This window comes from Scomber scombrus, chromosome 2, assembly GCF_963691925.1.
Source record: "Scomber scombrus chromosome 2, fScoSco1.1, whole genome shotgun sequence".
NCBI lineage: Eukaryota > Metazoa > Chordata > Actinopteri > Scombriformes > Scombridae > Scomber > Scomber scombrus.
In genome coordinates this window covers 15,678,307-15,704,659 of record NC_084971.1, presented here as the reverse complement: position 1 = coordinate 15,704,659, position 26,353 = coordinate 15,678,307, and the positions used below count along the sequence as shown (strand labels likewise).

General features: G+C 39.6%; 1 protein-coding gene across 1 annotated transcript; it reads left to right on the top strand.

The window, feature by feature from the left end:
- On the top strand, positions 1 to 20,554 carry rhbdl3 (rhomboid, veinlet-like 3 (Drosophila)). Its single transcript, XM_062428220.1, has 7 exons — positions 1 to 84; positions 6,727 to 6,951; positions 7,801 to 7,949; positions 12,537 to 12,649; positions 17,935 to 18,035; positions 18,734 to 18,794; positions 19,741 to 20,554. Exons 2-7 carry the CDS (start codon positions 6,727 to 6,729, stop codon positions 20,010 to 20,012), a joined length of 921 nt encoding a protein of 306 aa, XP_062284204.1. The 5' UTR covers positions 1 to 84; the 3' UTR covers positions 20,013 to 20,554.
- The last annotated feature ends 5,799 nt before the right edge of the window (positions 20,555 to 26,353 follow it).

The following is a 26,353-nucleotide window of genomic DNA, read 5'->3' as shown; positions in this document are numbered from 1 at the left end:
GACCCCCACAAACTAGAAGTCCTATTGGCCCTCGCCGATGGTAATGCTGATGGAAAGATCTGCTACCAGGACTTTGTCAACCTGGTGAGATACTTTAACCTTTTATAGACTCGCTGATGTTAATATTAAGCAGAAATCAATAGTTTTATTAGGACATCTTTACCAACATCTATGTTTAAATTTCCATCTCAAACTCTGGTCATTCTGTAGTGTAATTCATGTTAGAACAAGAGTCTCTGCTAGCAGCTCTGTGAGGCCGTACCATAGACCACATTGTACTTAGACACAGTAGTGCCTGGAGCTCAATGCTTACAGCATGTTAATACTTGCTAATCAGCACTCAACTCAAAGTACAGCTGATGCCAATGGGAATATTTTGCAGGATTTTAGTCATGAACCTAAGTACTCGACACATTCTAGTTTTGACTTTGTGCTGGTACTAGAGGAAAAGTCATGGGATCATCAAATTTATTTCAATTCATCCTGAGGGGGGCGTGAATGTTTTATTCAAATTTGGAGATATTTTACTCAGAACCATAAATGTCAACCTCATGAAGATGCCAGAGGAGAATTTGGGATCAGGAAAGTGTGGAAATAGCATCATTTTCTGGGGATCATGAATATCAACACAATTTTATGGCAATCCAACTAATAAGTGTTCACTTATTTCAGTCTTGACCAACGTGGTGGACCGACTGACTAATCTAGAGCCGCTAGCGTGGCTAGAAACCTCACTTATCCTCACTTGTCTTATTATCTGCACCTTGCTGTTTGGTCACACATCAAACTTTTTAAATTCCAGTCCTAGAAGCAATATTCCAAGATCCCCCTCAGCTACAAAGTGGAGAGTCTTTCTAATAGGAAGTGACTCTCTGTCTGGTGATGAATTCCCCTCTAACGCTCTCCTTGCCCCACTTTCAGTTTCACCTTCAAACTGCTGCCTGCTGCTGATTGTCCAAGGTCTCACTCAAGCATCTCCAGCTGCGCTAGCTGCCTCATAAAATTCTCATTTTCTGTTTTCCACTTTCTTGTTGCTGTTCTTCATGGGAGGCTGAACTGCTGACCTAGGACAGTGTGACGTCCTCTTGGTGTGGGTGTAGCTGTGTGGTAAACAATAACTACTGGGTGGCTGAGGGGTGGGATGGAAGGGTGCGTCTGTGGAGACTGTACAGAATTCATTGTTGTCTGTGAGTGTGAGTATGTCCATCTCATGCTTTCTCTCTTGTTCTTCAAGAGTTGTTTATTGTGTGATACAGTGGGTGAAGAATGGGCTTTTTGGAAGCTTGGAAAAATGTCAAAAAGCCTTTTGCTGTTGGTTTTCAATTGGTCCATTCAAGTCACGTGACACACTATGGGTTATGGTGTGCTTCTGGAAGTGAGACAGAGAGAAATGGGGTGTGAGTATCTGTTTGTACATTCACATTTTTTTCTTTGTCACTATTGTGTGTGTGCCTCCCCGCAATGTTTTTGTATTCATGGATGCTGCCACAACAGAAGCTGAACACGGAGAGTAATACATGCAGGAAAGAAAACAAGAAAGAATGAAAGACTGATGTGATGTGTATTCATGATTATGGTAATGTTTTGAACAGTTAACTTATTCATGCTGAAAAAAACAAACATTTGCTGGATCCAGCTCTCTAATGCTGCCTCACTGTATTTATTTTTGGGTTTTGTATTGTGTCGGGTTGGATGAAAAAATGTGATGCTTTTGTCACTATTTTTAGACCAAAAATTATATACCAAACGATTAGTTGATTTATCAAGAAAATAATCTCTACATTTATCAATAGTGAATTAAATAGTGGCACCAACCTAACATAATTGGGGGGGGGGCCTTAAACATTGCCAATGCATTGTGTCATTCAAACTAATACTCCATGTATCTGGGTTTTGCGCTGTACTAAACCCTGAACAAGCTATTTGGAGCACATCACTTTGGGCTGCGGGAAGTTGTAATGAACAATTCCATTATCAGACTATTTCAGACTAAAATATTAATGGATATAGTAAAAAAAAATCATATATTCATGCCTATAGTAAAATATAATAAAAGAACTGGTTCTGAAAATACCATTTTGATCAGTAAGGAAAATACAAAACTGCTGCTGATTTCGGCATCTAAAATGTGAGGATTTGCTGCTTTTGCCATCAATAGTAAATTGAATATCTTTTAGTTTTGAACCAAAAGTCGGGCAAAATGAAACCCCAAATATGAACCTTGGACTTTTTGAAAATTTGGTTTTTCAGTATTTTTATTTGTAGACATTTTATAGACCAAACTATTGAAAAATAATAATCAAATTAACCAGTAATGAAAATAATCAGTAGTCACAGAAACGTATAACTTAGTTACAAATACTAATAACATAAACTTAGTTTATGCAGAGATTTGGTAGAGTGAACACCTTTTTTGAGCCAGTATTGAAGGCTAAATGTGTGTTATCTTTAAGGAGTATTACATGCACGCAACCATAGTTCAGTGAAAACGTTACGACTTGGCTTATAAATATGATATGAATATCTAAAGGAATGTAAGGAATGTAAATACAAGATAATGGACTTTCTAAGGGCAGACATTCATGGTCTTCAAGATAAAGATCAAAGGATCAAGGTCAATGTGGGAACTTGAGTGAGAGTTATAAATATTCCAATAGGTTAATCAGCAATGTCTGGTCTCTGCTGGTACATTTCTGCCTCCACAGAACGAAGGAACGAAGGAAGAATAGACAGGAGAGGAGGTGGGCCATTATAGACAGAGACAAACTGCGAGGGGTTTATTTGTCGAGCCATCTCTCCTTTGCACCACAGCTCCTCCATCAATGTGATTGTCAGTAATTGCCTGCTCACTTCTCTGACACAGGCAGCGTTCAAACCACTGCTCACTCCCTCTCTTTACCCCCTCTTCCCTCACTCCATCTTCTCTCACTCTTTACCTTTACCTCTGACGCTCTTCTTTTGCATAAACTCTCAGCTTTTTTTCCCCGCTGCTGCTTCCTTATCTATGTATTTTCTCTTTTATTGTCCATATGTCTCTCTCTGTCTAACTCCCTCTCATACATCAAACTGAATCGCTGCCTTCCTTGCGACCTGGGTTGAAATGGGCTTTTATAAATGGTTTATACTTACCAAAATATCTACAAACTGGTACAACCAGTCTGTTTTTCCTCAGTGGAGTGAAATTATGGAATGCTCATGATGTGCCTGTGCGTATCCACTCTTTCTTATATGTCCTGTTTTGGATGGTGTATGCCCGATTCTGATGTTTTTTGGTTGAGATACAGTACATGTCTTGTCATCCATCTAAATGCAGCCACCCTGTGAACACAGTGGACGTGCTAATACAGAGGGCCATGGCAAAAAAGCTGAACCTGGCCCAATTTTCCCAGCTCAACTCTGTGTTGGCAAATTAAATATGTGCAAACACACATTCCTGGTAGATTACTTTGTAACATGGACGCTGTTTTTCTATGGCTTCCCTCACAAATATTGCAAGAAAGATAAAATAATGACTTCTGTTATGAAGTCCTGTCTAATAATATTAAAGATTTTAGACTTTTAAGTAGTTTCACATCTTATAAGTAATAAAACTTATAAATCTTTAACTCAAACTGGACTTTCTGGACTGTTTTTCACAGTCTCAGTGGAACTTGGAAAAAGCAAGCCCCCTTCACTGCAGCCCCTTGCATATTTTAACACAGGGCTGTTTTCAGACTGAACGCCCACTAAAGCTCTTGTGGCTGAATGGGAGCAAATCTCTGCAGTCAGGTTCCAGAAAACCCTTCTCAGAAGAATTGGGGCTTGTTGCAGTAGCATATTAATGTTCGTGATTTTGAAGTCAGATGTTAAAAATAACATATGGGTGTAATGCTCAGGTGTCCACAGTCCCTCTCTTCCAGCCTTCATCATCTTTCTATGCTTCCCTCTTCCATCTGTCCACTTCTGTCTCCTTTTGTCTCCTATCGATATGTCCCTCTGTCTTTGTCTTGGTTACATCTCTCTGCTCTGTCCCTCTCCTCTGATTCTGTTTTCCATTAATCAAACAGGGAAATTGTCTCTTGCTGGTCGACCTATTTGTCCCCTTCAACTCCTTTACTCCCCTCTCCCCCTCTCCTCTTGCCAGTAGGTAAACAGACGTCATTCTTTCTTTTGTGTCGTACAAAGAGGAGAGGAATTGCAGTCACTTCACACGAAGAATTGACTGTCTTTATGGAGCATGGCTGCCTGAGGGGAGGTCTGTGTGTGTGTGTGCGTGCATGTTTTTGCTACCTCATTGGGACCTTTTCCAGTATAAACACCGACCTTGTTGGGACCAGTAGTCCTCCTGGGGACCAAAGCCCAGTCCTAATGAGGCAAAATGGAATTTCTGAGATCCTGGATAAAGTTAGGGGCAAGGTTTGAATTGATGTTAGGCTAGGGTTAGGCATTAATTGGTTATTGTCAGGATTAAGGTTTGGGTTAGGCTGTCATGAATGAAGAGAAGTCAATGCAATGTCCTAACAAGGATAGTGGTGCAAACTTGTGTGTGTGTGTGTGTGTGTGTTCACACTCTATAGTGTGCGGTCTGGAAGTGACCATGGTAACCCGTAATCATTTTCCCACAGTTCTCTCTGTCTGACAGAAAGGCTGAAATAATTGGCTTTTCCTGAAGTTTATCTCCAAGCAGTGATCCCTGCAGAGACACAAAAAGTCTCATTAAACAGAGCCAGAAGAACCATCAGCCAACTGTCCATACAGCGATTTTTATTGATATATTGATTTTACATCTGTCGTCTTATCAGTGTTTTCTCCTCACAGTTTTTTTGTTTTGTTTTGTTGTTGTACTTACAAAACAAAACTTACTACCTTAAGTCTGAGCTTCTACTTGAATAAACATCAACCACAATGTCATTAACATTTTAAGGCGAGTAAAAGTTGTAAATTTTGGAGTTATATCATCCATTATACACTATTTAGTAAACCTTTATAGCTACTAGCCACTCTGCCACATTAAATTGATCTATTCTGCCCTTGCTGAAAACAATATCAACTATCTTTATTGCCTTAAAATAACATCCACTAACTGACACGTTTGGGCTTCCTGCGATCCTGGAGACTCAAATTCAATAGTAGATTTGAGTTATGGAGTGTATAGACAGAGCAGAGCAGGAAAGCAATTGGGGAAGGTGAGGGAGAGAGAGGCAGACAGACAGTGAGAGGGAGAGAGGGAGGGAAGGAGACAGTAGCAGAGAAGTGGGACAGGAGTCATTGCATCGTCTTGGAGAATCTTATAAAACACACAGAAAGTGTAATGAAAGACAGAGAAATTGCTAAAGCTTCTTGGAGCTGAGAAATACCCCTCATCATCATTATTTCTTTAGTTTGAGTGGAATTACATTGGACATACATTGCATATCACTCTTTCTAGGATTAGTAATATTATTTCTATTTCATCGTGTCCCCTTTTTATTTTGTGTCAGCAGTTCATAAAAATAACATGCTTCCTAAACCAGCAGCCGAAGCATCCACTTACTTTTTATTCTTACATTTCTTACCCGCTTGTTGCAGTGATACTGAATTGTGGCGCCTCAAAAAGTTACTAAAAATGTCTACCACTGTATGTGCTAAACCTTGTGATCCTTTATTGGCTCGAGTTGTAATAACACTGTCTGATGAGTACATTCTCAACAGTTGTTTTGGAGTAAGAAAATAAATGTGTGGACTCTTGTAATTTCTGAATCTGAATAATTTTAACATGAGATTTAGCTACGAAAAACATTTCTAATCCTCTCTGTTTTTATTGCGAGGCTGTGTGTTGAGCATGTATGTTCAACGAAAAATGTGTGTGTGTGTGTGTGTGTGTGTGTGTGTGTGAGTGTGTGTGTGTGTGTGTGTGTGTGTGTGTGTGTGTGTGTGTGTGTGTGTGTGTGTGTGTGTGTGTGTGTGTGTGTGTGTGTGTGTGTGTTTTAAATGCCTGTATATTTCTGTAATGTGTAGAGTGTGTGGAGTGTTTCAAAATGAGATGCACATGATTTGAAAAATGTCACGGCTAAGGGGCGAAAATAATTGCACCAAATCAAAATAGATGACAGTGCTTTTGAAATGAAAGCAGGAGAGTCATTTCATAAGGTAAAAAAAAGGAAAAAAAACCCTCACTGACAGGATCTTTTATAACTGAAAGCTTCTGAATGATTAACTGCTTGTGAGGTCCCTACCCCTTAAAAATTTAAATATTCTGCATTTGTTTGTAAATGAAGTCTTCATAGACAGAAAGGGATGAAGAGAGGGGTTTGGTGGTTGCTAGGTGATGATGCTGGCATTTTGTTGCCACAGTGAGGAGGGGTCTGTCAGTGTGCTTGACTGAGGAGGATTGGTGTGTGTGTGTTTGTGTTTGTGTGGCCTGTACCAAGAGTAGAGTGCCTGTGTGTGTTTAGGTTTCAGTAGTACATTAAATGTTACAAAATAATCTTATATCTTTAATTTTTTGTATGTTAAAAGTAACAATTAATTTGTGGGTATACTGGATTTGGTTACTAAAGTAAAATCATATCAAGTAGCAAAAGTAAAGCAGTCCAAATCTCTGACCGTTGCTTCACCCCTCTCAACTTCCCCTGGTGCCCTCCCCTTCATCTTCTTTCTTCCGTCCTGGTCTTGCTCTTCACTCCCCTCCCTCCTCCCATCTCTTCCTCCACATCCTCACTCTACCTCCGTTTCACCCCCCTTTACCATTTTTCTCTCTTTCTACAGATGAGTAACAAACGCTCCAACAGTTTCCGGAGGGCCATTCTCCAGGGCAGCAGGCAGCTTAAAGGTTGCAGTCTCAGAGATGAGGTTGGCTTGGGACTGTCCCAACGACTAGTCCGACATGTCGCCTATGAGACACTGCCCCGCGAGGTCGACCGCAAGTGGTACTTTGACAGCTACACCTATTGTCCCCCACCCTGGCTCATCCTGGCTATCACCATTGCAGAGGTAAGCTACATAGGATAGACAGAACTATATACCTTCCTGTTTTAAAGGTAATTAATTAAAGGTAAAATGTGGAGTTTTTGACCACTAGGGGCAATAGGAGCAATGTTTTGATACAGATGTATAATACAAATGCAAAAAAGCCATGAAACAAGAACAAGAAAAAGTTGAATTGCCCGATGTGATGACGAATTAAATAAAGGTCAGCCATGTGTATAAAATGACAGAGAGACTGTATGACATCCTTCTGTTTTCAACTGACCGACATGCTTAGATGGGCCAACAACAGGTAGGATAGAAGAAGATTGCAAGGCCATGTAAACAATACATGTTTCAAAATATTCAGAAAACTGTTTCGGAAATCCATTCACCTCGTCTTATAGGCCTCAATAGTAATTTGGTGAGAAACACTGAACGGAAATGTAACTTATTTTTTAGCAATATGCATAGGGTAACTTTAAAGAAATGTGTAAAGGTTTTGCATTATATCAAATATTGCGGCAATAATGATTATTAAAAGTAATTGTGTATTATTGTATTTTGTATTGTGTATTAATGTAATACAATTAAAAAGTCCAGTAGACAATGTTGTTATCTGTTGTAAAATAATACAAAGGACTTCAAAACAATTAACTCTTGAGGATAGCTTGTTGATCTTTTGGGATTTTTATTCGACTCCACGTCCTCACCCAGTTAATGTAATTTGATAACTCTTGATGCATAAATAAAGTCTATGTTCAACATTCATATAATTACTGGGGTGATTCATTGACTGATTTTTGATGCCAAGCAGTATTTCATGGTATTTATTGTGATATGTTTATTAATAAATTTTTTCCTGTGCTCTTCCAGGTCGCTGTTTTCATGTACTATGGGCTCCAGCTGGACCGCTTGGTCCTGCAGGTGTCCAGCCCATCATTCCTCAAGAGCCCCCTACCTTACCACCCACAGCTCCGGGCCCAGGCCTGGAGGTACCTCAGCTACATTTTCATGCACACTGGGTAAGTTCACATTTGTCTGTTAGAATTTAATATGACCAGCATCCAGATTTTGAATCCTGAAAAAGCCTCAATGTAATATTTTACATGAAATGAAGTCATCCGCTAGAAGTTTTTTCACTTCTGTTTTTATTTATAAACTGAAAACAATTAAATAATATTTAGTCATGAAAAAGAAATGCAGATAAAGAAGAGGAGCTTCCTTATCTTATTCTTCGGGCAAAAGAGGGATTCTAAGTTGCCAACAAGTCTTTGGATGCAGTTCATAATATTCAGTCAATTCAGAGTATGTGAAGTAACAAAACAAACAAACAAGTGACAAATAATTCGGTGGGATAGAGTATCCCCCCCTCTCCTTTTCTCCATCAGGAGGGCAGGTCACCTAAGTTTAATTACCCTTCTAGGTAAATGTAGCCTCAGGCAATAGTGAGAACTAATAAAATGATCATTTAATTAGGAGAGCTGGGAGATGCTGGGAGACACACTGGAAGACATGACTGTATAGTGTATACATAAACTACAAGTGATGAACTGAGGGATAGAATAAGGCAGGTGGGATGTTCAATGTTACAATGAACTGATTACAAAGGGACATACTGACTGTAAAAGAAGTCTTACTGTATATGGATCAATTCTATTTTTTTTAAAAAGTAAAAACTGTTTAACATATACTAAGCTAGAAAGGAAGAGAAAGTTAGGGGGAAGTGGTGTTTCTGACTTATTTTGATTATAGTGAGGCCAGGAAATAATCTTGACATCCCAGCCCTCACAACCTTATCTCATGAAAATCATGACATTTTAAAGTCCGTTTAATTAAGGAATCCCTCATTTCATAAAGCAGATGATTCTGTACTTTTCTCACGTACAAATTCCAGGAAGAATATCATCAATCCTCTTCTGCTGTGATGCAATATCAAGTGGTGTTACGAAGGAATGATTGTGAAAAAGAGCTACACTAATGTGTCACATTTTATGTGAAATTTTTATATTGATTAGAGATATAGCAACACTAAAAACATCTTTCTAAAAATAATAACATGGATCTGTAATTTCATCATCTATATATGCTAAGCTGGTCTCACTGATGCTCCTACATCATGGTGTGATATTCCTCTTTTCATCTCTGAATCTCACAGCTGGCTCCTGTTAAACCAGAATAGGTTCAGTCACAAGTGAAATCTCATCCCCTGTGGTTTTACGTTGATTGCTGCTTCTATGGGATGCTCGCCAACTCAATGTCTGCTATATGTGTCCAGCCAGGGTGGTGGAGCTGCACTAAATGATTCCAAGTCTACAAAATGCTGATATATGTTTGATCTTTTTGAACAAACAGATTCAAATTTTATTAATACTGAGCAACCTTTAATATCAGTATTAGTTATTGCACAGCTTTGTTAAATCATTTTTGGACCACTTTGACAACCTTGAAGATTATACTTCAAATATAACCTTCCTATCACTATTCAACACCCACTGCTCATGGCCATACACAGTGTCTTTTCAGAGATTCACTTGCATGCACACACATGCACACATGTACACACCGTGTAATCCCGTCAACAGCTTAGCAGCACTGATCCTTTCCGAATCTCAGTTCCAAAAGTGTAAATATCAGCCCCCAAAAACAAACCTCATGAGAGCACCATGCCCTACCATATTTTTCTCTCTCGCTCTGTGTCACAAATACAAAAGCGACGTGTCTATGGCAGCTGGGACAACTTCAGGATGATTAGTTTCCTCTAGGATTACACTATGACTCCAAACAGCTTTTTGCAGGGAAAGATTCATTTCCAGTTGCATTTGGCCTTCTTTTGTCCATTTTTCACCGTTATAAAAGCAAGTTTGGCTTACAGTAATAAATGTGTGGGGAACTCTGTAGATTTTACCCATCAAAGTCTGTATGTTTGAGAAAACATATATAAAGCCCCTTAAGGAAACATAGGGCTGAAGACTACAAGTTTGAAAATGTAAAAAATCTGTGGATGTGGAGCAAGTGGCAAATACCATGGTGACAGAAGTGCAATGCTGCTGATGGACACTAGATGCTTGCTCTAATTGACTCCAAGTGACTTCTCTCTAGAAATACAAAGTCAATTAAAAAGAAAAAACAATAAGGTCTAAATCACTTAACTTGGGCCCACTAATAAGTTTGGGGGTGGTTATTTTGGATATCATTGCGCTGATTATAAGACTTGAAGACCTACAATAGGCTTTGATATTTGCTGTGTAGCCTATCATAAGCAGCAACTCTGCTTTAAACCAGCTCCAGTGGACACCAATGGTTACACCTCGCTACATCCTTCTTTATATCAGTCTACAATGTGGAGTTAGAAGGAGGTGAAGTTACCAGACCTCCTTAGCCCGCTCCTCACACCAGCTTCAGGCTAGTAGTTTGAGGTTACATTAGCAGTTACTACACCTGAATCTGTACAGTTGCGTGAATTAAGTTGAGTTACATTGTGAGTAATGCAGATGCCAGGTTTTGACAAGCAAGAGGAATGTGTGGAATAAAAAAAGACAATATTTCTGGTTCTGTTGTATTGATTTTGATCCTTTTTTATTGTTCATTGTGAGTCCAACACTGTTACAAGTGTGATGCGAAATCGGTGGAATACTCTGAACTTTTGAAAGTTGACTTGTTCGGCATCCATTGTTTTGTTTCTCATAAATAATTCTCCATGTTTGGAAAGCAGTCCAATTTGCGTCACTTCTCTTTTTCAGAAGTTCATCATAGTGTTTTCATCAGTTTGACGCAGCTGAGACGTGGGAATTAGTTTAGCACTTAAAAAGTTCAGCTGTACTTTGGTGAGCGGGTGATAAAAAAAAGGAGAAGATTAAACGGTGCTTTCGTTGAGCGCCCTGACAGACCATGGTCATGTGGACACAATAGGACCTCTCATGGGTATCCACAAATCTGCCAGACAGTGCAGCCCATCCCTCACAGCCTCATTAGCAGTATAGAAATAGATAACCGCTGTTATCTGGAGTGGAGTTGTCCTTGTGCATTCGGACAGGCCTCTCCCAGCTAATCAATAACCCCCATTGTCTCTCTGATCACTGGAACAATCCTCTGTGCCGCACATTGTAGTTTAGGTGGCTGGTTTGTTTCAAACTAAATAGATTATTGGCCCTGTCTAGTGTTTTTCCTGCTTGTGTTGAAGGAATTGTGTGTGTGTGTGTGTGTGTGTGTGTGTGTGTGTGTGTGTGTGTGTGTGTGTGCTCATTTGTTAGGAGAATGTTTGTTTTCATTTCTATAAGGATGCAGATGTTGTTTGTTTTGTTGAGAACGAGCAGTCAAGACTCGCTGCATTCACCAGTTGAGTCTGTCAAACTGTCAAACGAGTGGAAAAAAGGAGACTCCTGAAAGAGTTATCTTTGCCTCTCTCATTTGTCTTTCAGCAAATGTGAAACGGAGATGACAGTATAATTCAGACAGAAACAGAGAAAAGAGAGAGTATGTTACTGAAGCGAGTGAAGATAGAAAGAGGAAGAGAGAGAGGCTGAAAGGCTGGATTATGCTAGCTGCTGTCCTTTTGGATTCTGCTGTGACACCCAAATTTGTCTGCACTGCTGACTGAGGTTTGGCTGGAAGGACTCTCCAGCCATGAAGGGCACAGGGAATGTGTGTGTGTGTGTGTGTGTGTGTGTGTGTGTGTGTGTGTGTGTGTGTGTGTGTGTGTGTGTGTGTGTGTGTGTGTGTGTGTGTGTGTGTGTGTGTGTGTGTGTGTGTGAACGACGTATCCCTTGCTTACAGTCATCATACTGAAACACAAGCCATGAGGGGCTTTTGGATGAATTTGCAGCAGCCCCACAGCTCTTTTATCTTCCTATTGTGCTGTGTGTGTATGTGTGTGATTCTGCGAGAGCATTTCTGTGTGTAAGAGTGTGATTTTTGTGCGTGTGTCGGGTGCCCCTGTGTCTGTTTATATGTAATGTTTGAGTGCACTGGAGGATGTTGATGATTATCTGTTGATAGCCACAATAGTGTGAGTGTGATTTGATGAAGGAGCAGATGTTCTCTCTGTGTGTGTGTGTGTGTGTGTGTGTGTGTGTGTGTGTGTGTGTGTGTGTGTGTGCGTGTGCGTGTGCATGTGCGTGTCTGTGTGCGTGTGTGTGGGCAAGCATAATAATAGTCTTGTAGGGAACAGGATGGTGATAATGGGATATACTAGACACCTAACACTGCACACTCTTACACTCTTACAGTCTTATTATTTTAAAATCATTTTGGTGTGTGAAATACAACTGACCAATAGTGTTGTGCTGAAAATTAGTGTTTTTTCTATTTGTTCTAGATTCACGCACATATATCCATAACGCATGTAATCCTGTCTACAATTTAGCAACACACGTAATTCCCAGCTTTTAAAACTAAAATTTAAAGAAAACAAACCTTGGTGAACACTAGTCAGACTCGCCCACTCTCCAGCTGTCCACTCTCTGTCTTTCTTCCTATGTTTCAAAACTTGAAGAGCACCTGAAAATATTTTATGTATTAGAAATGTATAAATATGTTTTTTGACCCTCACAATGTTGGTTCATACTTGTATATAGCAATGCCAACAATGAGAGTGTGTGTGTGTGTTACAGGATTGAACACTTGAGCCTGAACATGGCCATGCAGCTGCTGGTTGGAGTTCCTCTCGAAATGGTTCATGGAGCCCTGAGGATCGGACTAGTCTACGTGTGTGGTGTGCTGGCAGGTGGGCACAAACACACTCACACATGAGCACATATTCACAATCTCAACATACATTTCCGTCTCTCTTATCTACACACTCGCACACACTCCATCCCAGAGACAAAAACACACTCTCTTTATGTTTTTTTCCCTTCCACCGTTGTTCCATCTGCTTGTTGTGTGTTTTTTATGTATTCAACAGCCTATCAGGTTCCATCCAGGATGATGGTGGATACTGGTCAATGAGAAAAATTGAGCGTGTGTGTGGTGTGTTCAGGACAGATGGCACAGCACTGGCTTTGTGTTTCAGTCCTCCCACCAGACGTGGTGGGATACAGGGGGTTGTCAGTGCCCCATCAAAGCCCCCTCATCCCCCTATGGTCATGTATAATAGGGCAGAGTAAAGAGAGCCATCTCAAATGGAGCTCAGTCAAGACAAACACACACGCACATACACACACACACACACACACACACACACACACACACACACACACACACACACACACACACACACACACACACACACACACACACACACACACACACACACACACACACACACAATAATATTGAAACAGAAAGGGACAGTGTGTGAGGTAGGGATGAAGAGAGAAAAGAGACAGAGGAGGGAAGATGAATTCATAAGTGTTAATAAGCATTAGAGGTTTAGGAGCGGGGAATCAGGATATGAGAAACACAGAGATGGGAGAGAAGAGGATGTGGGTGAGATTTTGGAGAAACCAAGTTAGCAATTACAAATGAGAAAGAGAGAGCAGACACACAGCTTTGAACAAAATGTCACCGCTCCCCTCCTGCTTCCCTATCAACCCCAGACACTGGTGCAATTTCAGTGTTTAGCCCTCTTCTGCTGACACAGTGAGTCTGCATTTCCGTGTGTGTGTGTGATCACTGATGTGTCTTTACTTTACTGAATCAGTACACACTAATAAATTAATCCACACTGGTGTTTCCACCCCTAAACCAAATATTACTATTTTTTAAAAAACATTTTAGTGACCACGGGTGACACTTTTTTTTAGCTTTTGCATAACTCTGAAATAACTAAATATTTTTATTTTTACATTTTTATTTTTAGGGATGGAAACTTGATGCCTTGTGGCAGCAAATGTGTGTTACTGGAAAAAGCAAAGAAAATTGTGGAAGTTGTACGACATGGAAATATCCATGAAAATTATGTCTCATTTTCACTCTATCTATGAGTCTCCATCTGTGTGTGTGTGTTTGTGTGTGTGTGTGTGTGTGTGTGTGTGTGCGCGCGCGCGTGCGCCATGCAGGGGTCAGTGACAAATACCCTGGGGATGCCAGCTGTGGCGGCCTGTAGCATTAACCTCACAGTGAAATGAGGAGACACACCATAAATCACACACATTTATGTACACACACAGACACTCCCGTCTGCAGTTTTAATTAGATATCGACCACCAGCGGAAGAGAGGAGGCACGCTCTGGTTGTTTTTGCTGTGATGTTTTGGTTCGTTGTGTTTGGCTGGATTTTTTTTTTTCCAATTTGGCTGCAGAAGCACTCCAGCCAAAGTCACATTTCTCTCCTCAGAATATTCAACATTTAACAACAAGTGGTGAATGTGATAAGGCGACTTATCATTTAGTAGATATGCATCCATTTTTACAGGCTCCAGTTTTATGTGTGACTATTTTTACGACACTACTGACTTTATTGGATAGTAATATAGAAGGAAGGAAAATATCCCATAGTCCCAATGAAATTTACTGTTTAAAATGTATTATCATTTTATATTACATACCATTCATATTATCATCTTATATAACAGGGATTTCTGATGCAGCTGTAAAATATCACGCCTTTATTGCAAGATTTCAATAAACAAATTTGGGGGATCATTGCCAAAAGTGCTTAAAGTAGCAATATTGGCTTATCATTTTTATGAATGTACGTCTTTACTCTAAAATAGCAATATATGCATCTGCCTCAAAAAACACATATCTGTGTGTGTGTGTGTCTGTGTGTGTGTGTGTGTGTGTGTGTGTGTGTGTGTGTGTGTGTGTGTGTGTGTGTGTGTGTGTGTGTGTGTGTGTGTGTGTGTGTGTGTGTGTGTGTGTGCGTGCATGTTTTAATTGAATGCCTTTTCAGCAGTTTGGCTTAATCCTTGATAATTTTTATCAAGTGCTTCACAGTTAGTTACACAAACATTGAATTTGAATTTGATACACACAAAAAATACCAGATAGTATGAAGAAAAGAAAAACAAGCGACAGTTAGCTGGCATACACAGGGGTCAGGGCCAAGTTCAGAGGTCAAGTAATGAGTCAGAGAGAGGTTGATGACCCTCGAGACCCAGCACACACTCTGACACTTTAATGGAAACAATGGACTGTAGACAGCAGACAAGTACACAGACAAAATAAAACAAGTCTACGCACACAGTTAGCATCAGACAGGTGCAGCAACAGTCAAGAACGAGGGTACAGCAGCAGAGGATCAGACAGAAAAACAGACATTCAGACAATAAAGGCTAGAACAGAGTCTCTGTGGGAGAGAGTGAAATTGCACAAAGTCACACAACCCCACACAATCAATATACAAAATTCTACTATGATGACTTTGTATATTCAGCTCAGCATGCAGCCAAACTGTTGATTTTTTCCCTTCATGAGTGCTGATGTATATTATTACTTCACCTCATATTCCTGCTTCCTTAGTCTCCACTGTGGATGAACAGCCACAATAAATGAGATGCCACTTCCTACTCAAAACTACAGGCCTCTTGGGGCCTGCAGAGTCACTGCAAGAGACCATGCCCTTGTCTGAGTGTGTTTGTGTGCACTGGCAACCACAGTACTAAAATAATGTTATTAAACCAAGTAAATTATGGGATGGAGGTCACCTAGACACAGTTGCTAAACACAGAGGTGGAAGTGTGCTGAACTAGGTGTTTGAGTGTCTGTATGGGGGGATGTGAATCTTTTTTTCAGTATTACCCTTCAATTTCATTATTGAGGTTCACAATTAAAGCCAATGTTGATTCTTGATTTAAAGTGTTTTCTTCTTTTCCAAAGTTAATAGTCTTGATTCTTGAATCTAATATCCCCCCAACAACTTGTGTGTATCTGCATGTGTGCCGTTAGTTAAAGCTACTCTTACCTTTCTTGCATTTCACACAGCACTTTGAAAAAACTTGAACAGCAACAACCCCTCCTCCCTCCTATGTCCTACCCCTGCACTCCCTTCCCCTCCGCAGACATCCCAACCGGCTTATTAGCTCTATGTTACTGCTAATAAGCGGTAACACAGAGCTATAAGGACGCTTTGCTCTCACACGCGCTGCATTTATAGTCACACAAACACATACACACACATACTCCGGATTCCGGGAGATAACGTCTCATTTGCGGGCGTCAGGGAGCCGCTATCAATATGCGGGAGACTCCCAGAACTTCCGGGAGAATTGGGAACGCGCACTATATATATATATTTAGTTTTCATTCGGTCCGAATGATATGATTGGTCAGAGTTTTCACAGAATATTATGAGAATGGAATAATGATGAGTTTCTATGCCTGGTGGATCTCTCTAACATTCTAGAGTGCCATTACCTTATTAATAGCATTTTAGCCTAAACAAAAAATGTGTAAAAATGTAACAAAGGTCAGGGTAGCTTTAAGTGAGAGGAAACCATTTACCATAATATGCTTATGTAAGTGTGTGTGTGTGTGTGTGTGTGTGTGTGTGTGTGTGTGTGTGTGTGTGTGTGTGTGTGTGTGTGTGTGTGTGTGTGTGTGTGTGTGTGTAATCACTTAGAATACATCTACAGTGTTTAATGTCCTGGTGAGTCAGATGCTTTATACATTAGGAAAAGAAGAAAGTCCTATTTGGTGCCAAATGTCAACGTCAGTTTTTGAAAAGTCCTTTCATTTCACTTTCAATTATGTTCTCCTTTAAAAATACAGGGTTGGAAGGTTTCTGTTATCTGTTGTAATTTTTAATAATTTCAGCGTCGTTTGAAGGCTTATCAAACACAAAGACACAAAACAGTGGTTTATAGATTTCAAAACTTTGAAATTAAATTATCGAAACAATTTCTCTTCCGTCTTGATGCCAATGAGGAAAATGACAACATGTATTATAATGATTGAAAATATAACTATTATTAGGACTGTACTGTATGTTCACTCAGTGTGGAAGTATATACTTAAACCTGCGCTTTAGTGCACACCAAAAGCAGTTTTCTTTCCACATCACTAAATTCCCTCAGGACCGTCCACTGTGTCTCCCCATTCTGCATTAAAAACAGAGGCAACTGGTAATACATTTATATTTATGAGACAGTAAGAAAGAAAGACAAAGATGGATAGAGAAAGAAGGTTGGTGAACAAAGAGGGAAAGTAGAAGACCATTCATCAACAGCTCCATGTGCTCTCCTATGCAGTATGAGGAGTAGTTTCTCATATACTAAGCATCCATAATGTACACAGGTCAGTGACATGGCGAGGCGAGAAGAGAAGGAAATGATACAGTGAGAAATTGAGAATAGAAAGTAAGGGAAAGAAAGAGAGAGAGGGGTTTGTGTTTGGGTAGTTTAATAGTCCGACTATGCATTTCTCTATTTCTTTTTTTCTTTTATTCTGTCTTTTGCACATATACTGCAGTGAGAACAAATCTTCTTTGGAGAGTTTCTGTCTCCTTCTGAATATCCCATATTTAAAGTTTTGAATGCTTGATTGGATCTTTTGTGACTGTGATGAATTGGTACCATGGTGCTATAGAGAGCAATTTCCTGTTTGCAACTGCCCAATTTGTATGAATGAATTAGTTTTACATAAAATCCCAGTGTGTGGTGGTACAGTATGAACCAGCCTTTATTCATGGGGGCCTATTTATAATACACCCACATTAAATAGCGAGTAGCAAAGCTTCCTTTATGCCATACAAAATAGATGTTTTCAGTGCACAAATGGTCACAGCTAGTATAAAAACAGTTTGAATTAGTCAGTTAGTCACAGCGTCTGCCAGTGTGACCCTCTGAAAAGTGAAAGCTCAGACTCAAGTTTGTAGACATATTTGAAGTGGTATGGTGTCACTTTCTTTGCATATTGTTATAGAAAATGTGCAATGTACACACACTATACTGTGTTTATCCATTCATCCCCAAATTGATCAATCTCACAACAAGGTTGTTTAGCTGTTTTGGAGCTTTCAGTCATATCATGAGTTTGCCCTGTTGTGCAAATTGTGCTTCAAATTTCTATTTCTAAGCACTGTGAAAGACAGGTTCATAATACCTATGATTTTTCTCATCACTACAGGGTCTCTGGCAGTGTCTGTCACTGATATGACGGCTCCTGTGGTTGGGTCATCTGGGGGAGTGTATGCCCTGGTCTCAGCACACTTGGCCAACGTAGTGATGGTAAGTTATTTCATATGTGTGTGCATCTGCATGTAGATGATTATCATGTCACTCAGTTGTCCTGTCACTACAGAGCATTGCCACATCATCAAAGCAGTCTGTTTTAGGGACCCAGCAGGTGCTGCTCTATCTACAGATGCCATACATTCCACAACATCAGTTTTTCCTTTTCCCCCTCAAAGATCTGAAAAATGTGTGAGCAAGTGCACATGTTTGTGTGACAGCATGTGAAGACATCCCATCCCATTGCTCTGTGCTGTCCTTTTACATCTATGCTTGCTCTATTTGGCTTAAAACCCAACCCATTCCCACCCTTCCTCTGTGTGACATCACACACACATTTGGCAACAGGCACTCAAGGTGAACCTCTATTATATGTAATAGAGTACTCATTATGTACCCTTCCATATCCTCCACATCGTTTTGGGGGTCCAGATGGAGGAGATTTTCGTCCTCCTCTCAACTGAAATCATATTATCTCCCTCAGCAAGCACAGATTGGGGGTTAGAGTGTCTGTGGGGCTTTCAAAATTGACATGAATTGAGACAGAGGGCGAGATCTCATGTCATGTAATGTCAGCATGTATGTGCATCTGAGAGAGACTTGACCTTCATGCACAGTTTTTCCAGTCTTTATCTCCAGAATTTGAAAATGTCCTCATGAATTCTCCATCCTTCTCTTTCTCTCTCTGTCTGTAGAATTGGTCGGGAATGAAGTGTCAGTTTAAGTTATTCCGGATGGCCATGGCTCTGGTTTGCAGTAAGTCTGAATAAAGTGGCCGCACTCGACTTTCGTCTTAGCTTAAAGGATAATATTAGCAACATTCTATATTCTCTATTTGTTATTGTCAACAAATCGTGCAGAAAAATTAACAATGCATTAAGTCTGTCTTTTAGTATTTTACAACTTCTCTACCCTGTCTGTGGCACTTTCCAAGCCCATTTATTCCTGTTGAGGATACTGCTTTCTGTTTATTTTGTTTTATTTTATTTTGATGTGTTTTTAGTTTTTGGACAACAGTGATGGAATAAGCTACAGTATATCAGGCTTTGGCTACACAGACTGTACTTGTTAGGAGGATCAATTTGTTGTTGGTTCTGGTCTTTTCATTGGATTTGTTGACAATAAGAAAACTATAGAATAGACTTAAATACTTATTTTTCACCACAAGAGTTGTACTTTTAATCTTAATGTGATACTATACCACCATTAGAATGTGGTCTGACAGCAGAGGTATAACATTTTCCCATAGAGGTATATAATAATGTTAAACTTTCTGGTGGTGTAACATCTGCCCATGGTGAATGTCTAATGTGTCCAATGTGAATGTCTAATAGGAAAAGGGCCGTAGTCTGGTAGGTACCTCCTTAGTTTTTTGTTTTATTTAGATCATTTAGGATAAAACTAGGTCAGCCTTCTTGTGTATTTCAACTAAAGGGCATGCTTGCTCTTGACCTATATTGTTCAGTAGCTGCATGGCATTAGAGAGGTGAGGAATATAAATAGCAGGATATGTGTAAATAGCAGGATTTTACACAGGAAGCTTTTACCAATGCAGTTTATCATAAAAGATCAGCTCAGACTGTCTTGAACAAAACTGCGTCAAGACATCATCCTTGTTTTAAGCTCAGTGACCCTGAGTAAGCACTATGGACAACGTGCTTACTCACATCATATATTTCTGTTTCCTTTTTTCTGCTTGCAGTGAGTGTAGAGTTTGGTCGGGCAGTGTGGCTACGGTTTTACCCTCCAGCCTTCCCTCCGTGCCCCAACCCCAGCTTTGTAGCACACCTGGGAGGGGTGGTGGTGGGTCTGACGCTCGGTGTGGTGATCCTGCAGAACTACGAGCAGCGACTCCAGGAGCAGTCCCTGTTTTGGATCTTTTTCTGTGTCTACACCTTGTTTGTGCTCTGCGCCGTATTCTGGAACATCTTCGCTTACAACTTGCTCGACGTGCGACTGCCCCCGCCACCATGACGTGCTTATGAGAGGCAGACACGACATTGTATTTCCTTTTTTCCTCCATTGGTAAATGCCTGACCTCCTGGCTGGATGAGTCCCCTCACCCTTTATATTCAGAACCCTGTTGTGGGGTGATGAGAATCATCTGACAGTCACTTTATCCTTCCTGATGCAGGGATCAGGGTACCTGACATGCAACAGCCTCCTCTGTCGGTGTCCATACACTTTTTGGGATAAGCTTTACCATCCTTCCTGCTTACCATACAAGCTAACCCCATCTGCTCTTTGTCTTTGTCTCTGTTGGACGTTTGTCTCAAGAGTGTCAGCCAGTGGGGCTTTTGTTGACAACACTGAGATGACAAACAAGAAGCCTTGGATCTAACACAACAGGAACAAGCAAGAACAGTCTTGTCCACATGGCTTAACCTTCTCTGCCTCTTCATCCTCGACCCAACGGTGCCTACCCATGGAGACGTCAGCCTGATGAAAGTATATCTGCACAGTTGCCTCTTGTGTAGGGTGACATCAGCAAAACCCTGTAGTATAAACAGATTTAAAAGAAGAACTAAAAAAAAATCCTGTAATCTGTCTGTGCCCTCATCATCAGTAAATGAACAATAAGATCAATTTAGGCTTAGTTGGTGTTTTGTCATCATCATGAGCATGAGAGGTTCAGACTAAACAGACAGCAGGGTTTCTAAACCTCTGATGCATTACCTCCAGGTTTCACTGCAGTGAGTGGGTTTGCAGTATATAGGCTACAACAACCTTCAAAAGTCATTATGAATTTACCAATGAAGAGGGATGAGGGTTATGTAATCAGTGTTGCCTTCAGGATTTTGGCACTTACTCACAAAAGAAGTAGTTTGTGTTCAGCACTGTTTGAACGTCAAACTTGTGTCTTTGACTTTTTTGTGTGTGCAAGGAGCAACAATTGTAATATTGTGTATACAGATAAAAAGAAGCAGAAGTGCCATTCAGACTTTTAAGCTTTCAGAAATGATGCCAAAACATTGCTATAAGCACCAGGGAAAAAGCACATCCCTTGACAAGTATTGCTCTTGTGTTAAAGCGAAAATGAATCTAATTTTGTCTGTTAAGAGTCAGTCGAATGTAACAGAAGATTTCTCTCACTGACACCCTTGGGACAGCCTAGAGGTGCAGTCAAATTCTCATCATTTTGTTGTCACCTTTGGGGAGTTGCAGTGATTGGGGAGGTGGTGAATTAAGGAAAATTGAATGAAAACATTCTCCAACGTGGACAGTTTGGCCAGCCTGAATAAATCTAGTCTTTTTCTCATAACCAAACGTAGAGGAGCACACATGCCTGACCTCGACTACATCCGGGCTGGGGTCATTTCACTCTCAGTTCAGGTCACAGTGGGAGAAAGAAGTCAATCAATGGTGTCTCATTAGTTCCTGTCACAACTTTTTGTTGTTAATTGATTGAACTGGGATAGAGGGTGACCCCAGCACTAGACTGTAGGTCTAAAACTGTACTGTATTTTAACCTCATGTTACACTGGGAACTGCTTCGCACAAACATTATTATAATGTAATTAAATACAGATTAATATTTTAACATGCATTTGCTGTTTATTTTTTTTTAACTTGGTGATATTGGTATGTTGTGTAAATTGTTTGGTCCGTCTGCATTGTGATATGTTCGCTATATCCTGTATGTACCCTATTTAAAAATTGGTTACAGATGGTCTGGGATTGTATATAATAAGGGCTATGATGCAAAACTGAGTGAGGGGTAAATAACTGATAATATTTTAACATTGTGCATATTTTGTAGATTTGATATGTACATACTGGAGTACATTAAACAGTTTTATACAGAAACAAAATGTGATTTCTTTGGATTTATTTCCTCCCCTATATCTGCATCTCAGAATTGTTGTTATTTCCTTCATTTCACCATGATTTAGCTGTTTAGCAAATACAAAATAGAAAGACATGAGAAAAATGTGCTTTGTTATCTTTCTTGTGAGTGAGTATGGACACACATGCATGTCTCAGTATGTTTGTGAAGATTTGAACCCAGTTGTACTGCCCAAAAATCTCATTGTGACATTACCTCAAGTCACACATGCTCATACACACACACCAGTTTAATTCAGTATCTAGGGACAGGAATTACCCCTCATTGTACAAAGAAAAGTGCTCAACCAAGCAGGTCTGCAGCCTTAAAACCAGATTAGCTTCAAACCCAGTGTTTAAAAAGAGCTCAGGGCCCCAGACTGAAGAGCCTGGGTAAGAGCCTCTGTGAAAAAGCACACGTCAAAGTGATCAATGAAATTTGTGAGCATACAAGAGTCAGCCATAATTCATTCAGAGAAGGGACCCTTTAAGCTGTCACTGAACGTCTTCTCTGTCTAGCCAGTACAACCATACGGAGAGCAGCGGTTTTGAAGGCGTACAATGAAAAATTCATTAGGTGGCCAAGGAATGTTGCCTCAGTAGCGTTCCCCCTTCATAAATCTCAAATTTCACAGGTAATCATTCACCTTGGAGAAAAAGAGAAGACAAGGGAAACTGTAGGGATTGAAAATCTGTCTGAATGCGTTTTTAGTGCCTCTGCATTTATACAGCCTGCTGAGAGCAGTACTTGTAACAATTTGGCTCTGTTTTAATATGCAGTGCACACTTATTTAGCAACATACAAATAGATGAAGCAAGGTTGACAATTTATAGTCTGTTGAATGATTATTACCACTGTTTCTAACAAAAACATACTGCCTTTTAAGCTTATGTATGTATGTTGTGTATGTATGTATGTTATTACACTGCAAGGCCGACTTTTTATGGCTTTGTGCAGGCCAGTGAAGTTCTTCAGAAACAGGTTTATTGCCAAGTATGTTTACATATAAAAGGAATCAGCCAGGGTGTTTTGGTGCGTAACAGTCAAAAAATAGGAAGATAGGTGATATAACTATATTTAGAAATGAACTATTATAGAAATTATTTTTTATATATAGCTATGTATAAAAATGTACAGTTACAATGTGAAATATCATAAATATAGTAAAACTATATTTCAAGTCAAAGGAGCTATGGAACGGTACAAGATATTGATCGGGAATGAGTATAAGTTCACAGTATAAAAAACAGTAATGGTGTCAGTGTTATGTGCAATTGTTCAATGTGATAGTTTCACAGGTGTGCAGAGGATGACATTTTTAATATGTGTTCCTCACCAAACTTAAGAAACAATTTCTTTATTGACTTTGGTTTATGCATAGGGGCATTGTCCTGTTGAAACACGTAAGGACTTTCCCCAAAAAGCTGCCACAAAGCTGAAAGCACTGCCACTGTTGTCTAAAACTTAACTGAATGCTGTGGCATGAAGATGTCCCTCAATGGGAACTGAGTGGCCAAGGCCAAACCATGAAGAAAAGCCCTGGAACAAAAGTGGACAGGGGCAGCCATACACTTTTGGCCACACAATCTACCAAGGTTAATTTAATTCAAACTAAACTAAAAACTAAAAGTGTGAAAAAAGGTTTTAGTTTACTGACAAAAAAACTGACAGAAACAATAGTGTGCACTTACAAAACTAACTAATATAAAATAAAAAAATATATACAGAAAATGTCTTTAGTTTTAGTTATTGTCAATTTGATCAAATCTGTCAACTCAACAAGCATGAGGAGGCATTTGAGCGTGTTTATTGAGAGGTCTACATGACTGTGAGTCTGTTGCATTGTCAAAGTGTTGTGTTTGTATTGCAGGCCTGAAACCTACTCTGAACTTGCCTCTGACAAATACCCCCGTATTATGATAATAATGTGATATAATATAAAAACCTGAACTAAAACTAAAAATGTTTAAACAATAAAAACTAAACTGAAACGAGCAAACCCACTCTGGAAACAACTGAAAGTAAATTTAACAGAAAGCAAAACATTTAAAATGAAATAAAAAATAATTACTTATTTCAAAATACGAAACTCTAATAAATCTGTACTTCTGTATCAAATCATCATCTCCTAACTGAGACTGGATGCCAAACACACACGACGCCAGATCAGAGGCTCGTCTGTTTTCTGTTCCTGCTGCGTTGTCTCCATCAAGCGGACGATGACGAAATAACAAGCAAGGTGTGTAGCCTATGTGAGATTGGGCCAGATGCAAGAATATGTTCGTATTTTTCTTCTTAAATCTGTCGTACTTTTCTCGTGAGGTGGAATTTACGAGTGAGCCACGTCGGATTCACCAAACACTCGTATCACCAGGAAACAGTCGTAAATGACCTTCGTAAACATGATGAATCCCACCTGTTCTAAATGAACGCGCGTTCCCGAGAATAGTAAATTAACATGAATGACGCCCCCAAAATACCATATAAGGTCAGACGACCGGCAGGTTGTGGAGAAGCTCCATTCATGAAAATGGCACTAAAGACTAAGAATAAGAACTTTACGAGCTCTCAGACTGAGGCCCCGCTCTCAGAAATAGATCAACAGAAACACATATTATTATTTAGTGTTAGTGGCGGAATTAAAGGTCCTGAGAAAGACAAAGAATGAGGAAAAATGACCCGTGCTGTGAACGCTGTCTCAGCTGTTGCGAGCAGCATCACAGAAATAAAAACAAAAATGACTGAGCATGAATTATGCCAGAGGATGTCATCAGCCAGGGAGTTAAACTATTACTTCGATAAGCAATATTTCAATTAAATGAATAACAGTTATTAATAAATAGTCAGTTTATATTGTGGAAAAGTAACTGTGGAAAAGTAACTGTGGACAAGTCGCTTTGTAGTTTCGGCCGCTAATATTTATATTGTACGCTTGCATTATATCATAGTTTCAATTGTAAATGTAAATGACTGATATATCTACCTAAATTGTTAAATAGCCTACTTCTTTATACTAAATAGCCTATTTTTTTTTTACAAACAGAGTAATGTCATCATGATTATGGATTCAGAAGTGCAATTTAATGAACGGGATATAGTATACACTTTCCCCCCCTTCTCTACATCCCCTGTAGTTCACACCCATTACTCAGGGGTCTCTAAAATACTGACAATATAATAATCGCTCAGCCTGCGGATCGACATTATTAATTTCTCTGTTAAGTGGTAGTCAGCATACAGTGATGTTAAAAAGAAAATCCAAGTCAGTTGATTCTGAAGCTCAACTGCTGATGTTACACCTGCTGCCGGATTGCTGTCAGCACAGACCTGCTAACACCCGGGATGACAACGCAGGGCAAGCCGGCAGAAGAAGTTGGAGATGAGGGTACCCGTGCGGAGGTGTTATGTGTTCATTAAGTGATTATCATATCTTGCTTATAGTATATGATGTCAACCCCCCCCCCCGGAAAAAAATGTAGTTCCCCCAAAAGACATGATATCGTTGGCACACTGCCATTAGACAATTAGACAGTAACAGTCGTGCTTTATTGCTTTGGAGGACTGCAGGTTGGTTGTGCGTGAGAGGTACGACAGGTCTGCATCACTCGTAAATTTTGTTCGTACCTAGAGAAAATCCAGAATACGAGGAAATTGGTGAATGCGGCAAATCCTCGTAAATCACTCGTACGCATGGTTTAAGAACGAATCTGTGCGTACGAGTGGTTCTTGCATCTGGCCCATTGTCTCGCGTGATTAAGTAAATAAAATAAAGTAATACATAACAATAAAATAGTAGGCTTAAAACAGTCTGAAGTTTGACTCAAAAATATTCTTGATCGAAGTGTGAAACTTCACAAAAAAGACCGAATTGATGAATTGATAGCATCATCTGAATTTTCAATTCACCATCCATAAACATAACAGACTGACCTCACGAGCAGTGGAAATAAATCATATCTCTCCTAAAGTGGGCTAATTTCTTAATCTTTGTTGCAGATGAGGACTCATGAGAAAATATCAACTTTAAATGTACGTATTATATGAGGCTTGTACAGCAGTAGGCTACTTTGGTGCTGATGTGTAGTTTTTAATGACAACAGCAATTACTCCATTCTGCTGACAGGCTTAAAATTAATTAAAGTCAGAGATGGATTTTCTTTTCATTTACAAAAACAGACCTAAACACGTGTAAGCTAAGTCTGACCTGTTATAATATATAAACATATATATGAATAAATAAATAACTAAATAAATAAATAAACGAATGAATAAATAAATGTAATGATATCTGTTATGAATGTTTCTTGTATAAGGAGACATGTGATAAAGTGAGCTCTCTCAGTGTGCCATATACGAAACAACCTGACAAACAATAGCCTACAACCCCAATAATATTAAAAGGAAAAAATATTCTGTGGGAATCATCGGTGGATATATTAGAACAGTTTGTGATTTGTACAGAGCAAACATTTTTCAATCCATAGACAAT